Source organism: Apostichopus japonicus, chromosome 18, assembly GCF_037975245.1.
Source record: "Apostichopus japonicus isolate 1M-3 chromosome 18, ASM3797524v1, whole genome shotgun sequence".
Taxonomy (NCBI): Eukaryota; Metazoa; Echinodermata; class Holothuroidea; order Aspidochirotida; family Stichopodidae; genus Apostichopus; species Apostichopus japonicus.
The window spans coordinates 8,079,354-8,094,691 of NC_092578.1; the positions used below are offsets into that span (position 1 = coordinate 8,079,354).

The 15,338-nt window shown below is 36.5% G+C and overlaps 1 protein-coding gene across 2 annotated transcripts; it reads left to right on the plus strand.

The window, feature by feature from the left end:
* Window positions 1-2,863: 2,863 nt before the first annotated feature.
* On the plus strand, window positions 2,864-15,338 carry LOC139958731 (uncharacterized). 2 transcript variants are annotated; one of them, XM_071956028.1, is made up of 3 exons: window positions 2,864-3,283; window positions 7,752-7,835; window positions 9,622-15,338. In XM_071956028.1, the coding sequence occupies exons 1-3, from the start codon at window positions 3,094-3,096 to the stop codon at window positions 11,580-11,582; spliced, it is 2,235 nt and encodes a 744-aa protein (XP_071812129.1). In that variant the 5' UTR covers window positions 2,864-3,093; the 3' UTR covers window positions 11,583-15,338. The 2 variants fall into 2 exon arrangements, with proteins under 2 accessions (XP_071812129.1, XP_071812130.1); XM_071956029.1 differs by lacking the exon at window positions 7,752-7,835.

The following is a 15,338-nucleotide window of genomic DNA, read 5'->3' on the forward strand; positions in this document are numbered from 1 at the left end:
AAGAATAACCGCGAACGGTATGCAAAATCCCATAGAAAAATCTATGGCATTTTCCAATTGATAAATAATCAGAACCTGAAAACGAAAATATAGCCCACGTAGCATGGTGGGCTCATAATTGAGGCACTTAAGAATTGATTAACGATGTCTATCAACGAAAAATCCAAATCACACAACTTTATGCATTTTGTACAGAATCTGTAGTTCCTCGGGAATGTAATGACCAAAAACTGGTTATTGTTCAGTGCCTACGCAACGTGCAATTGAGCAGAATTTGACCACAAAGATGTCTGCCGTGTCAACTTCTTTCATGCCCCTAAATTGACACATTCAGTAACTGTATAGTGTGGCCTAAGTATACATCCATTGACGTTTGATGCTGTTGGCTTTGCTCTGAGCAACTAAGCTCAGGTCACAAAGAGTAGTGGTATCATATTGAGGCAATTTTGGTTATTTTTAGGGAGTGAGATTTCAAAATGCCCCCCAAAAAGGAGCAAAACTGGAGGAGGGTGTTAAAAGCATAAATAAAGACTAGTCTCAACACATTGGTTGGTTTAAAGACCCAGTCCACCCCTGCCTCTAGCCACCGGGTTCCTAAACAAGGGGACCCCCTCCACATGCCAGGGCTGAAGCCTCATCCCAGTTTAAAAAATCTAAGGTATCTAGGGGAACTTTTATGATTAGTTTTAGCGTAGATTTTATGAACTAAGTATTTGATTAAGAGGTAGTGGATTAGGGGATCAAGAAGGAGGGTTTTTTCAATGTTTTTTTGTTAAAAATAATAAGCTGTTCAAAAAGCGGTAATGACTAGTGGAGATATAACTATAGGGATATTGAAACAAATTCTATGGGCTTTATTATTAATAATGTTTAATTGGAAATTTGGGATTTATTACAACTAAGTAGGCAGATACTGCAACGAGCAATGATTGGTTTGATTTTTGAGTTATACATTTCACGTGAAGTGTATAGTGTGGAATAATTGATATGTAGTACGCAGGTCTGTCTCGGGGAGAAGAGGAACCATACTGTTTTGAAAGGGTTCAAAAGTCATTTGGGTTAACGAAGGAAACATTCTCCAAAAGTAAAGCTTGGTAAGATTCACAATTACTAGAAATGTCCACCTTAGTAAGGACAACAATGCTACCGGTCTTTAATAAAGTCAAAGTTAATTTGAGGTCAAAGTCGAAACAAAAAAAAAACAATACCTCAAATAATACGTTTTGGTTATGCTGTGTTTAGTATGTTGTTCCACTTTACTGGGCACAAAGCAACACTGTTATGTCTCGGGTTCGATTTGACCGATTGAGAAGGATTATAACACAACGGTTTTTGATCGCTTTCTGCTTTATTGCTTACCAGACTCAAGAGGTCACTTCCAGGTCAATACAAGGTGTACACATATACATTATCACCCAATACGTTTCCATATCAATACATTACACACACTCTAGTTTCCTTGCCAAAAATTTGTTGTTCACTCCCTGCTCCATATAATGAATGCAGTCCTACTGGAAATGTAACAAATTCAATACACATTTCACATTTGAAAGCCTATGTCCTATATCATTTTTATGTGAAATGAAACTTGACGAGTGTGTATTTTTATGAAATTTTAAGAACCAATCCTACAAAATATGTCTGAATGTTTTTAGGTATATATGCGAAATAAATAGTCTATCGGAACAAATTATAATTATAATAACCATGTGAACTTGAAATGTTGTCAAGTAATAAGAATAAACTAACGAGAACGGTGAATTATCAAAAGTGTAAAGGTCTAATTTTCTTATATCGGTTAATTACACAAGGAACGTATCGACAAAAGAAACTTTGACATAAATAGGACTGCATGATACTTTTGCTAAAAACACCAAAGAGCGTTGGGCAACAGTAGTCGAAATACTTATTTTGTGCCACCTTCGAAGACACGAGAATGTACACAAGCAATTAGGCAGGCAGTACGTATATTCGAACGTTTTTATAATACATCCATGCATCAACGAAAAAGATGCGAGGGTGCACTGCGCTCTTTTAGGAGAACCATTTTGCTGAGAGTAAAATTGGTAACTGACTCCAGTAGAGAACAATGAATTGAGCAATCCCGAATCTCTCCTTTCCCGTATTGTTATATGTGTTCAAAAAGGGAAAATAATTGTAGTATAAGAACACAGAGACTACAGTAGTAAGTCTCTGTAGTCAGTCATTGTAAGGTTAACGCCCATTTCCCGCACCCTTCCCTATATAAAACGTGCTTAAAGAATCGTGGAAATGTCGGCAAATTGATTATTAAAGGTGGTAGCATTTTGGAAACATCGCAAACTAAAGATTTTGTATCAAAGTGCGGGTTATTTGGGTTGGGAATATGGTGGTGGATGGGGGTTCGGCACAAGAATTGTTCACGTGCAGTTAAAATTTAACATGATGTTACATGTTTTTGTCAAACGTGTGCAAAATTGGCACTTTGACGTATGGAGTATATCACAGTTACCTAAAGAGATATGGATAGTGTCATTAAACATCTCTCGAGTCACAACTTTTACTGATTTTGTTTCCAATATTACGGCATAAGGCTTGACAAAATAATCAATCTCGTTCGTTTGCGGAGCTGAAGGGTTGTACTACACTGCCACGTTTTTTTCAGTTCACTCATCCGCATAATTACAGTATAGGACAGGCAGGTCGATTGACTAGACTACGAGCTCAAATGGAGCGAAATTGATCACGTGGTCTCCATATTTGATTTAGTTGATTGTGATTGGTTGAATGTCCAGCCAATGAGGTACTAGATGACAGTGGTGAATATGAAAGAAAACCTCGCCCATGTCAGTAACCCATATATAGACTGAAGTATATTCGGCAGTGGGTAGGAAATTGGTTTTGTAATCATTCACGTCGAACAAAATATATTCCTACGGATAACAAATGCGTTGAGAATTTTCCACGGACAAATATAACAGCCTGCACTTTTTTTAGATATAGACTTTTAGATTTATATATTTATAGATAAATATTCATAGATATATATTTAAGATAAATATACATATACTCATTTTAATTTCTCACGTGGAAAATAACAGTTTCGCAATAAAGATGTTCCTTTTCGTCATCGGTAATTCAAAACGTTCGTTCTTTCTTTCATTACTACTGTTAACGGAACTGTTACTCATGTCGTTGTTTTGTATGTATGTTTTGAAACATGTATCGATTGAACAAATCAATAGTTTCACGAGAAATAAGGAAGTGTGCGGGCCTAACGGAAGCTCCTATGAAGACATACAAGGTTTGTAAAACACATTATTTTTCGTTTCTTTAAAGATGTTATGTCGTCTCAGCGGAATCAAACAATATTGCATGCTGGATTTAACGTGGCGTACCAGCTTTCCTTTTTCTGAACTTCTGATTGAGAGCTAATTTTGCAAGAATAATCGATAAGTGTGCAAAGTGTTCCCATGTGTGCTACATTGGGTACATATGTATAGACTACGTCATACGACCGACGATACATACAGTAGGCTTGTTTAAGCAGTATACGCATGTTGGTTATAGGAGGGCCACTCAATCGGCTTGACAAAAAATAGGGGGAATACGAGATCGAGATGGGGACATTAAGTGGAGGTGTCCAGGGGGACACATTTTTCCCAAACATGTTTGCAAGTGTGCGTAAATACTTGTTCATGATTGGTCGGAAAAGTTACGTCATCACCATAGAAACCTTCACTTCGAGGTTCTGCATCCATTTGTTGCAACGAAGATATACCCGTTCAAAATTACCCGTAGCATTTCGTAAATATATTTAGATATGTTTGGAATTGGTTTAGACATATTTAGTACACGATACGGTCACACTAATTAGCGTCAACAGGCTGATTTCACGACAACTCACGACAACTCAAGACAACAAGTTTAAAATACCATCATATACATTTGATGTTATAAGAGTATATCTGGAAACACGTTTAAAACTGACTGTAACCAGCGTGCATACATATTTTTCACGGGAAAAATGTTTTTGTCGTAAAAATCGCCAACTTTTTCCTAACGTTGAATTGGACGACGTGATGCTATTGCGCTTGCGCGATGCCATCGGACCGAACCTTTTTAATATGGGTGGGTTTGTGCTAGGTTTGGGAACTGCCTTGTGTACAGTGTCGGTTAGGTGGGTTGACGTAGTAATAAGGCACCAAAGTATGGTGAATCAACTCCAAATAAAATTATTTAATGTTTTAAAAATAATGAATATTTCTTTTTGTTTTCAATTGTAATTTACATATGTGATTATCAACTTTACAGAGTCTTGCTTACTATCATTTTGCCTGGTTTTACTAATCTCTCCGTCAATCATTGAATGTTTTTAAAAATAATGATTATTTCTTTTTGTTTTTCTATTGTAATTTACATATGTTATTATTAATTTTACAGTTTTGCTTACTATCATTTTGAAATGAAATGGGGGTGTAGGCGGTTTTACACTATCTAACGCAACGTAGTGGACAAGAACCTAAAGTATTTTTAAAGGAGGGCCCGAGGAACATGAACTTATAGCATGCTCCTCATGGTGAAACATAATTGGTTCTTATGACCAACTAGACCGGTTTCTGCTCTCAACTTTTATAGGAGGAGCTTCATCAGTAGTAAGCCTTTGAATATTTTATATTCGGCATGAGAGTCTCGTTCTCAAAATGCATCTATTTCTTTGCACGAGTTTTTATGTACTCATAGTGCATCTATAAGAGCATCTATAAGAGCATCTAAAAGAGCTTCGTGTGAACCTTGAGAGTTAGCTGATTCTTCGTTAGTGCGAAACCTAGAGTTAACAAGTAAATCTTTGAGATTTTGGGCCCTTTTGTAGGCAAGAATCGGCACTGACACTAGTAGTAGTATAGTAACGAATGATTCTCATAAATAGTAGTTAAGTAAAATTAGATGGCGCTCGTCGCCTTTTGCCAAGTCCATCATACATTGACACCAGCGTGTGGGCACCATTCTGGATTGAAAAATTGCACTTACCTGTAGTGTAATGGTTCGGTCCGATGGCATTGCGCAAGCGCAATAGCATCACGTCGTCCAATTCAACGTTAGGAATTGTTTCCAGATATACTCTGATAACATCAATTGTATTTGATGGTATTTTAAACTTGTTGTCTTGAGTTGTCTTGAGTTGTCTTGAGTTGTCTTGAGTTGTCTTGAGTTGTCTTGAGTTGTCTTGAGTTGTCTTGAGTTGTCTTGAGTTGTCTTGAGTTGTCTTGAGTTGTCTTGAGTTGTCTTGAGTTGTCTTGAGTTGTCTTGAGTTGTCGTGAGTTGTCGTGAGTTGTCTTGAGTTGTCGTGAGTTGTCTTGAGTTGTCTTGAGTTGTCGTGAGTTGTCGTGAGTTGTCGTGAGTTGTCGTGAAATCAGCCTGTTGAAGCTAATTAGTGTGACCCCTAGTATTGTGTGATCTACTTTGATCGAAGTTTTCTGTGAAGGCATTAATGGATAACATCGCACAGTGAAAGGGTCGTACAGGGTGCATCACACATGCGCCGTAGGCCTATATGTATTATAACTCTGTACACAGTGCAGTGGCGGAAGTATATCATACTATACACTATACTATTTTGCGTATATTCACTCAAGACGCGTGAACTCGCGTCGTGAAGTTGCTTTTATTGTAGGCCTACCCATTCCACGAAACGAGTTCTGATTTCAATAGAACGGCTCACGAATCGTGGTTAACGTAAACACGAACCAAATAGAATGTAGCGTGTGTATCATATGTGAGGTCAACATGTAATCCAAGCATTAAACTCTGTACACAGTGCAGTGACGGAAATATATCACACTATACACTATACTGTTTGCGTTTATTCACTCAAGACCCGTGAACTCGCGTCGTGAAGTTGCTTTTAGTGTAGGCCTACCAATTCCACGAAACGAATCTGATTTCAATAGAACGGCTCAAGAATCGTGGATAATGTAAACACGAAACAAATAGAAAGTAGCGTATGTATCATAAGTGAGGTCAACATGTAATCCAAGTATTAAAATTAAAGTTAGGGCGTTTGAAGGGAAACCCCTTAACTAGACTCAATCAAGTGTCAGTGTTTTACTCAGTATATGTCTTCGAACTTCCAAGCGATGGTTATTGTTTATGCTGACGTCACGAGCAATCTGATTGGCTGAAAACTCCGTAATTGCAAACCTGTTTGGGAAAAAAATTCTCGTCCAGGGGAGGGGTTGGTGGGTGGTATATAAACATATGGTTTTTATTTTGAGACAATCCTTCCTGTGTCAGCACTCTCTTGTACTCAATTGTTCGAACTTGAAAAGTGAAATGAAAATGAAATTAAATATCAACATGTGAAATACAAATTAAGTTGAGTTTGCCTTAAAGCCAAACGTGACCCATCTTTCGATTAGCAAATTTATAACTATGAACGTGTCCGTCCGTTAAAGGTGTAACGAGCGAAACCTTCTTGGTTCCAGCTTCACCAGAGTAAATCAAATTTTCTAAAGTAATCTACATTTGTATTTTTCTTTGCAAAAACCATAGAAGGATTATGTCAGGTGATTAAATCAATAAAAGCACAAATCTGAGGTATGGCTGTATTTTGTTATGAAAATACATCTCTGACATAAATCTATTCACGAGGTGTGTAGGCATCTCTTTTTACATTAATAATAACAGTATAGTACGATAAGGTGTACATGTATGTCAACAAAAGGCTGGCGATTCTGTATCGTATTGAGAATATTCTAATAGTGCATAAACTGAAGCAATTTGATGCCAGGTTTAATATGGTTTTTCTGAATCATTGTTCTGGGTATTGACTCTTCGATCAGTTTGTATTTACGCAATGAGTATTGACCACTGACCTTTACCAGGTAGAGGTCAGTGGTATTGACTATACAATCGACGTTTCTAAAACAAAACAGGCCGGATCTTATCTGCGGTCGTATGGAAAGCCGTTTCAACATTAAATAAGGAATTTCAGATATCTCGGAATAATTTCAGATATCTCAAATTAAATTACAGATATCTCCAATTTATTTAAGATATCTATATACAAATAATTGCAGATATCTTAAAATCAATTTCAGATATCTCGAACTACCAGAGAATTTCAGATATCTGAAATTGAATTTGAGATATCTGAAATTTAATTCGAGATATCCGAAATTAAATTCGAGATATCTGAAATTGAATTCAAGATATCTGCAATTCTATTTCAGATATCTGAAATAGAATTTCAGATATCTCGAATTCAATTTTGGATATCTCGAATTCAATTTCAGATATCTGAATTAGAATTTCAGATATCTCGAAATCTATTTTAGATATCTCGAATTCAATTTCAGATATCTGAAATAAAATTTCAGATATCTCAAATTAAATTTAAGAAATCTTGAATTAAATTTTAGATATCTGAAATAGAATTTTAGATATCTAATATAAGAAACAATTTAAGATATCTAAAATTCCCGATTAAATGTTAAAATGGCTTTCCGTACGGTCGTGCTTAAATACACGAGCATATTCATATAATAAGCCATATCGGCATGATCAGTGTACTTTTTATAGAACCTTAAATCAGATTTCCCATTCTAACAAATTTCGGAATCCCCCCATCCTCTGAAAACTCCTGGAAATTATAGACTTTTAATAGCTCCAAGCATCCCCTCTATGATACTTCGTTTTATATCTCCCCCCCCCCCCACCACTCCCTCACAACAGTAAAGAAAAAGTATATTATACGGTAAACCTCTCTCTAGTTTCACAGGAAAGGGCCATCAACGCGTTTAGCAACACTACAACAAAATGGAAAAATATTTTATTAAACGACGGGTACAAACAAGGTATGAATAAGTTGTATAACTATTTCTATTTTTAAGGTTGTGCAAATTACACTTTTTATTAGCAAACCAAAACACCCAAGGATCGGCGACTGCTATGAGTGACTGGACTGCGTAGTCTAACACAAGTAAAGAAGTCAAGTGATCCACTAACAAGCTACACAGAGTCAATATTTGTGAACATTGATGTCTTGTTTATTGTTACTTTTTAATGCCTTTGTTTGTACATTATTTATCGTTCGTAACAGCTATTTGCTTCAAATAATTTCCTGACGATGCTTTGGTTACTTCTCCTTTGAATGACGGTGTAATAACCCCTACCCCCTAAAATGTTGTAATAGATTATTTGCCTTTAATGTAGAATAGCATTAGTCATTAGCTGCACTTTTCGCTGCATCGCATGAACACATTACTACACAACAATTGATCGCACTGCACTACATGACTACGCAAAACTTAATAACACTGCATTGTATGACCACTTGACTACACAACACTTCACCACACTGCACTGCATAACCACATAAGTACATAAGACTCCATCACGCTGTACTACTACATGACTTAATGACTACTCCAAATTTCATCGTTATGCACTACCTGACTACATGACTACGCAGGCCACCATCATATTTTACTACATGACTACACAAGTACGCAAAACTTCATCACACCGCACTGCTGCTACATAAGTACACAAATCTTTCTCGCACTACACTACCATATGACAAGGTTGTAGCATCTGCTATTCCGTGCTATCCGGTGGGCCCTTAAGTACATTGTTCATGTTGTGACTTTCTGTGGTATCGACTCTCATCTGAAATTGCAGAGATGCTATACTTTCGGTCGCCCATTTTCTGTTGATTGAAACATTGATCTATCCAGCAAAGTAAAAAAAAAAAAAATTCACCGGCCAAACTGCACATCGAAAGCGTGTATTAATTTTCTTGAGAGATCTTTTACAGAGCTTTACAAATCTTTGCTTTGATTAAGAGATTAGATCGCACACATTAGGACTAATATGACAGCACCCTCTGTTTTGAAGCTAAGGAGTATACCATTGTGTAGCATACGCCTATTGAAAGCCCCATTAACTTACGCACTAAATCAAAAAGTAATGTGATCTCTCTATCTAACAGAAGTTCTCACTAGCTAAACGCTACCTATCACTGGACAGCTGACAAGTTGACCATTTACGGCACCACCAAGTTTTTGTATCATGGCCTTGCAGATTTTTGTTGGTACGCTACTCCTGGTAGGCCTTAAAGGGTGCAACATTGCCTCCATCGAACCGATTTTTGTACCACATGCGCTGCCATTCAAGATCTTTAGTATGCAAGCCACAACAAACCAGAACCTGATTGATAACATATCAAAAACGATTTTCTCCAGCTGCTTACTGGCACATTTTCTGAGATGGAAGAACACTCGGGCAAAATGATATAGACTCAATATAGACAATAGGAGTATGCCATCATTGACAGTGGCTATGTGATAAACAGATTAACACTTGATATCCATCATGAAACAAAACGAACTTTTGCGATCGTTTTAAAGGAGTTCTAAACGTTAACATTTTTACCTAGTGAATTGCCAATATCTGTACATAGAATAGAAAAATGATCCGATGTTAGCAGGGAAATCACGTCTACTATCTTGATCATACCTGAACAAGAGAGTGCTTTCTATCATATTTAAACGATGTAATGGATGAAATCTGAATTTGTTTTGTTTTTCATCCTTTAAAGTCATCTATGTAAATGCTATATATTTATACCCACCTCTTTAGATGGAGCAGTTAAGGAAACGAAGCCGCCAGCCGATGTAGTCCAACTTATGACCGGTTGCCCAGACGGTTGGCCTTTTGAGGTCGTGAGTCGAGATGAGAACGGCTCACCGTTAATGCAAGTTTGCAGAAGTGAAAAGCAAGATGGTAACTGGCGATGTGCTGAAGGTTGGATGAGATTGAGAAAGGAGATGACATGTATTCCCCATAGCAATCCCCATAGCAACCCCCATAGCAATCCCCATAGCAACCCCCATAGCAACCCCCATAGCAATCCCCGTAGCAATCCCCATAGCATTCCCCATAGCAACGAGTTACGTCGCGATCTCGTGAAGCAGCCAAAATACGCGCCCTTATCAGACGAACGTAAGTTACTTTTTATACACGTTCCAAAAGCTGGAGGAACATCTCTAGAAACGTCGTTTCTTTTCGACGACAGACGGAGAGCACTCGGAGGTGTATACCTTGGTGGTCATTCTAACATAAACGACTTCGACCAGGAATTCTTCCGGAGTTACCATAAATTTTGCATGATCCGCCACCCATGTTCTCGATTAATATCGACATGGAGTTACTATTCTCAAAACTTGGGAAATCGTGGTGATGCCCTTTGGACACAAAAATTCATGAGCGAAGCATCAAAGTCATCTTTCGATTGGTTTGTCGAAAAGACTCTGTATCCCGGGGGACAAGTTCACGTCAATAATCAGGTTCATCTTCAAACACAGGTTGGTATGATATTTGACGACAATGATCTCCTCGCTTTGAATCAAGTACTAGTGTTTGAAAATTGGAATGAGAGCATCAACGAACTCGGTAGACGGATAAACACTGACGTGAGTTCTCTTAAAGAGACTCATAAATTATCGAGTAAACATAAGAGTTGTTCCGAGATGTACACGCCCAAGACGTGGCAGAAAATGATCGAGTTATACGCTATGGACTTTTGTGTGCTCGGGTATTCAACCAATTTAACTGAAGTTGACAAATATCCATCTTTGATTGATCAAAACTACGAATTAACTCAACGTTACAAAACTTGTACTGTGAAATTGGAATTAAAACTGAACAATACAATACAGGCGAAACATATCGATTCACTAAACAAATCAGATTTACATAAATCAGTGCAAGAGGAAGGCGAGTGCACTATCTACACATATTATCAACCAATAAAAGGTCAAGCCGTGGATAAACTCAGCGCAGCAGAAGTCACTCTTAAAGCGTGGAAATCTGCGTGGTCGGACGCTGGTTGGCGTCCTCGAGTGTTATCGGAGGATGACGCTCGGAAACATCCGGAATATATATCTCTACGCACCAGGTTTGAACGATTACCAACGATAAATGTAAAAGAGTATGAAATGTCTTGTTTTATTAGACACGTTGCCATGGCAGCAGTTGGCGGCGGATGGATGTCTGATTACGATGTTTTACCATTTGATTTACCTAAATGTACCAAACCATTCAACCGTGGCGAATTCACCGCGTATAATCTATACACACCTAGCCTCGTATCGGCAAACAGTTCTGAGTATACACGTGTTGCGAACTTGATGGCTGATATCAATTGGCGCGACAGTCCCGAGGTCTTCTCCTACCTGGGACAATTTCACGTTTCCGATATGCACGTATTGAAAAAGTTGTTCCAAGACAGGAAGATAAAGACCATGAGGGTCGTAATGGAGGCCAAAGTAATTTTCAAAACTCCCTTTAGCTGTGACCTATTGCTAAATCACAGGGCCACCACGAATGACACGCCAAAACATATGTGGGCGGTGCATTATTCCCATGAATCTTTCAGAATAATTCGAAAAGCTAACATGTCTTCCCTCTGGCCAGGATCATCTTGGAATAGCAAAAGTTTTAATGAAGGAATTGAAGATAAGAGAGGGAAATTTATGGCAGAATCTATCAATTATCTTATAGAAACGTGCATGACAGATGCGAAAATTGTGGTCTCTTAAATTTAAAACAGCGTTTGTAGTGTTATTTCTCTCGCTTTAAAACTAGTTTGGCTATTATTATTATTATTATTATTTTTATTATTATTATATTATTATTATTTTTATTATTATTATTATTATTATTATTATTATTCGACTTAAATCTTGTATTTCTTCTCTTGTAGGGTCTACACAAACTGGTTTCATTAAGGGTCGTTTCATTGGCGAGAATATAAGATGTATTTTGGATTTAATTGATTATACAACTGACAGTAAAATTTCAGGGTTTTTGCTTTTTGTTGATTTTGAGAAGGCATTCGACAAGATTGAATGGAGTTTTATTCAGAAAACCCTTGCTTACTTTAATTTTGGTGAAGATTTTAGGAAATGGGTTTCTGTACTTTACAATAATAGTATGGCTTGCGTAATCAATAACGGCTACTCAACAGGTTACTTCCGTATTGGTAGAGGAGTTAGGCAGGGTTGCCCCTTGAGTCCTTATAATTATTTGTTTATTTTATGTGCAGAACTCTTATCACTTAGTGTTTTGTATAATAAGGAAATAAGGGGCCTTTGTGTAGGAAACTATAATTACAAACTTTTACAGTATGCTGATGATACTGTTTTCGTTTTAGATAGCTCTAGAGGTTCATTGCAGAAAACTTTGCAAATTTTAAGTGACTTGAAGGAAGCCTCTGGGTTGGTTATCAATTATAATAAGTCTGTTCTTTTTCCTCTTGGCTCTTTTGCTCGTGATTGGCCTTTTACTTCATTCAGTGGTATTGCCGTTAGCAGTGGACCAGTTAGCTATTTGGGCATTTTCTTTACGAACAATAGAAATGATTTGTTTGAGCTTAACTATACTCCAAAGTTATCCCGACTAAAATCATGCCTTCGTTCGTGGTCTGTCAGGGATATGACCCCAATTGGCCGGAATACCATAGTTAAGTCTCTTGCCCTTTCGCAACTTGTGTTTCTATTCCTTGTCTTACCTAACCCTCCCTCCAGTTTTGTTAAGGATGTGGAAAGAATAATCTTCGATTTCATTTGGTGTGGGCGCCCTGACAAGGTTAAGAGGAGTACTATGATTAATAATATTGATGAAGGAGGACTAAGGGTTACACACATTGATAGTTTTATGAAATCCTTAAAGTGTACTTGGGTTCGCCGTTATTTTTCTGTTAATGAGAGCCCTTGGAAAATATTTTTCACTACCGTTTTGAAGCCATATGGAAATAAATTCTTCTTCCAGTGTAATTGTTCAAAAACGGATATTAGTTTTATTAAGAATATTTTTCTCCGCCAAGTTTTGGATGCTTGGTGTGAAGTATCTTATGCCCCACCTAATAATAATTTTGGAAATGAGTATATCTGGAATAATTCCAGTGTAAAAATTAACAGTAAGATCATTTTTTATGATATTCTGTTCAAAAAGGGGATTATGAAAATTGCCGACTTTTTTGATGTTAATAATAGACCTCTTGATTTCCTTACTTTTGTTAGAACCTACAATATTGGTAATTTTTCGTTTATTCACTACTGGGGTTTAATTAAAGCGATTCCTCGTCATTGGAAAATCGGCTTACAGGATACCGATAATAACCCTACTGTCAGTGAACTCTTACTTGAGAAAATTATGGGTAATTATTCCGTTTCCCACATACTTTATCCGGTTTTTCTAAAAGGGGTAACCTCTTTGCCCACCTCACTTAATAAGTGGAACACTGTTTATTCTTTTAAATCTGAGCAGTGGGCGATGTTGTTTAGGATGCCATACAAGAGTATTACTGAAGCACGTTTGCAATATTTTCAGTTCAAATTTTTGCATAGAATTATCCCTACTAAGAAATTGCTTTTTAAAATGAATATGGTAGACTCGCCAAATTGTTCTTTTTGTAAACTACATGAGGAGACTATTGAACACCTCTTTTGGGATTGTAGCCTGGTCTCCTATTTTATTTTAGATATTGAGAGACGACTATTGAACAAGCAGTTTTTCTTTTCGAAAGAAGATATTTTCTTTGGTTTTCTATATCAGGAATATAGTCCATATAATTTTCTGATTTTACATATGAAGTTTTGTATTTCTGATTGCTCAAGAAGGAATGTACAACTAGACACGGAAACATTCTTTTATAAGTTTAAGTTTGCTGTAAAAGTTCAACAGTACTGTAAGAAACGCTGTTTATATGATGACTTATAAAACAGCTTCATTCTCGATTAATTATTGTGTAACAACAACAACAACAAAAAAATTATTATTATTATTATTATTATTATTATTATTATTATTATTATTATTATTATTATTATTATTATTATTATTATTATGGTTCCTTATATAGCGCAAATACTATAAAATATATATATTCATATGCGCTTTACACGATGAAGAATAAAACAATAAGAAAATACAACAAAAAGTAAAAATACATAAAAAGATTTCAGGTATTAAAAGCTTTGCAGTATAAATGAGTCTTAAGTTTGGATTTAAAAGGGTAAAACTTGCAATTATTCTTAAAATCTCAGGGGGTGAATTTCATAAAACTGGCGAAACATAGCTAAAAGATCTCGGTCCAAATTTTGTAGTTCTCATGTTAGGGGCAGTTAAAAGCAGACGGGACGAGGAACGCAACGGCCTAGATGGAGTGTAAAGAGAAATTAAATCACAAAGGTACTGCGGTGCAATGTTGTAAATACATTTAAAAGTGAGTAATAAAATCTTATAAGATATTCTTTCTCTAACTGGAAGCCAATGCAAGTTATGTAGGACGGGTTTTATATGATCATATTTGGAAGTACCCGTTACAAGTCTGGCAGCAGCATTTTGGATTTTCTGAAGTTTATCTATGAGATGTGAAGGTAAGTTACAGTATAATGAATTGCAGTAATCTATGTGTGACGTATCAAATGCATGAACAAGTGATTTACATGAGGTATCATCCAAGTAACTACGAATATGCCAAAGCTTATGAATACTAAAACTTGCTTTTCTACACACATTTGCAACATGTATGTCAAGTGAAAGATTATTATCAAAAATATTACCCAAATTACGAACCTTATCAACTGTATGAATTGTTGCCGCCCCACTTGAAAAGAAAAATCAGGAAGTTTAGCCAATTGTTGCTTTGAACCTATGACAATCGATTTAGTTTTTGTATCGTTAAGTTTAAGATTATTCGTTAAAAACCAGCGACGTGCTTCAGCCACACAATTTTCCATTGCAGAAATTGCCTCACCTCTGGCAGTGTCATTGCCAGCATTAGAAGCAAGATTAACATGATTGTCATCAGCATAACCCTCACAATTAGAAGGTGCTTAAGCAAAACATGATACAATTGGGATAAGTATGTAATAAACAGTATGGGGCCAGTACAGCTTCCTAATGGCTAATATGTTGAAAGGGTGTCATAACAGATGGTTAAAGTCTTGAAAAGCCATCATTGGCATTATAAAAAGAACATAGACATTGATTCTTTATCTTAAGCAGTGGGTATGGGGTGGGGTTCCAAAAAGTGTTCGGAGCAATAATTGTCCCTGCAAGGGACAATATCAACACCAGTGCACAACATTGCGTAACGATTACTGCTCTCGGCTCCCAAAATGTCAAACATAAAAATTAAAAATTAATCGAAACTACACATATCTAATGATTTTCGAAGTGGATTTAAGCAAAATTTTTAAAATTCCTTTAAAATTATCACAATTAAACATTTTGAATATTTTTGTAAGATATGTCTATATAAGACGAATTAAATACATATGAAGACTGTA

Excerpts from the sequence above, each read along its gene's own strand:
- LOC139958731 (XM_071956028.1), top strand. The coding sequence starts at position 3,094 with ATGTTCCTTTTCGTCATCGGTAATTCAAAACGTTCGTTCTTTCTTTCA. Across the intron at positions 3,284-7,751 it reads CTCCTATGAAGACATACAAG|TTTCACAGGAAAGGGCCATC; the intron begins GTTTGTAAAACA and ends ACCTCTCTCTAG. Across the intron at positions 7,836-9,621 it reads AAACGACGGGTACAAACAAG|ATGGAGCAGTTAAGGAAACG; the intron begins GTATGAATAAGT and ends CCACCTCTTTAG.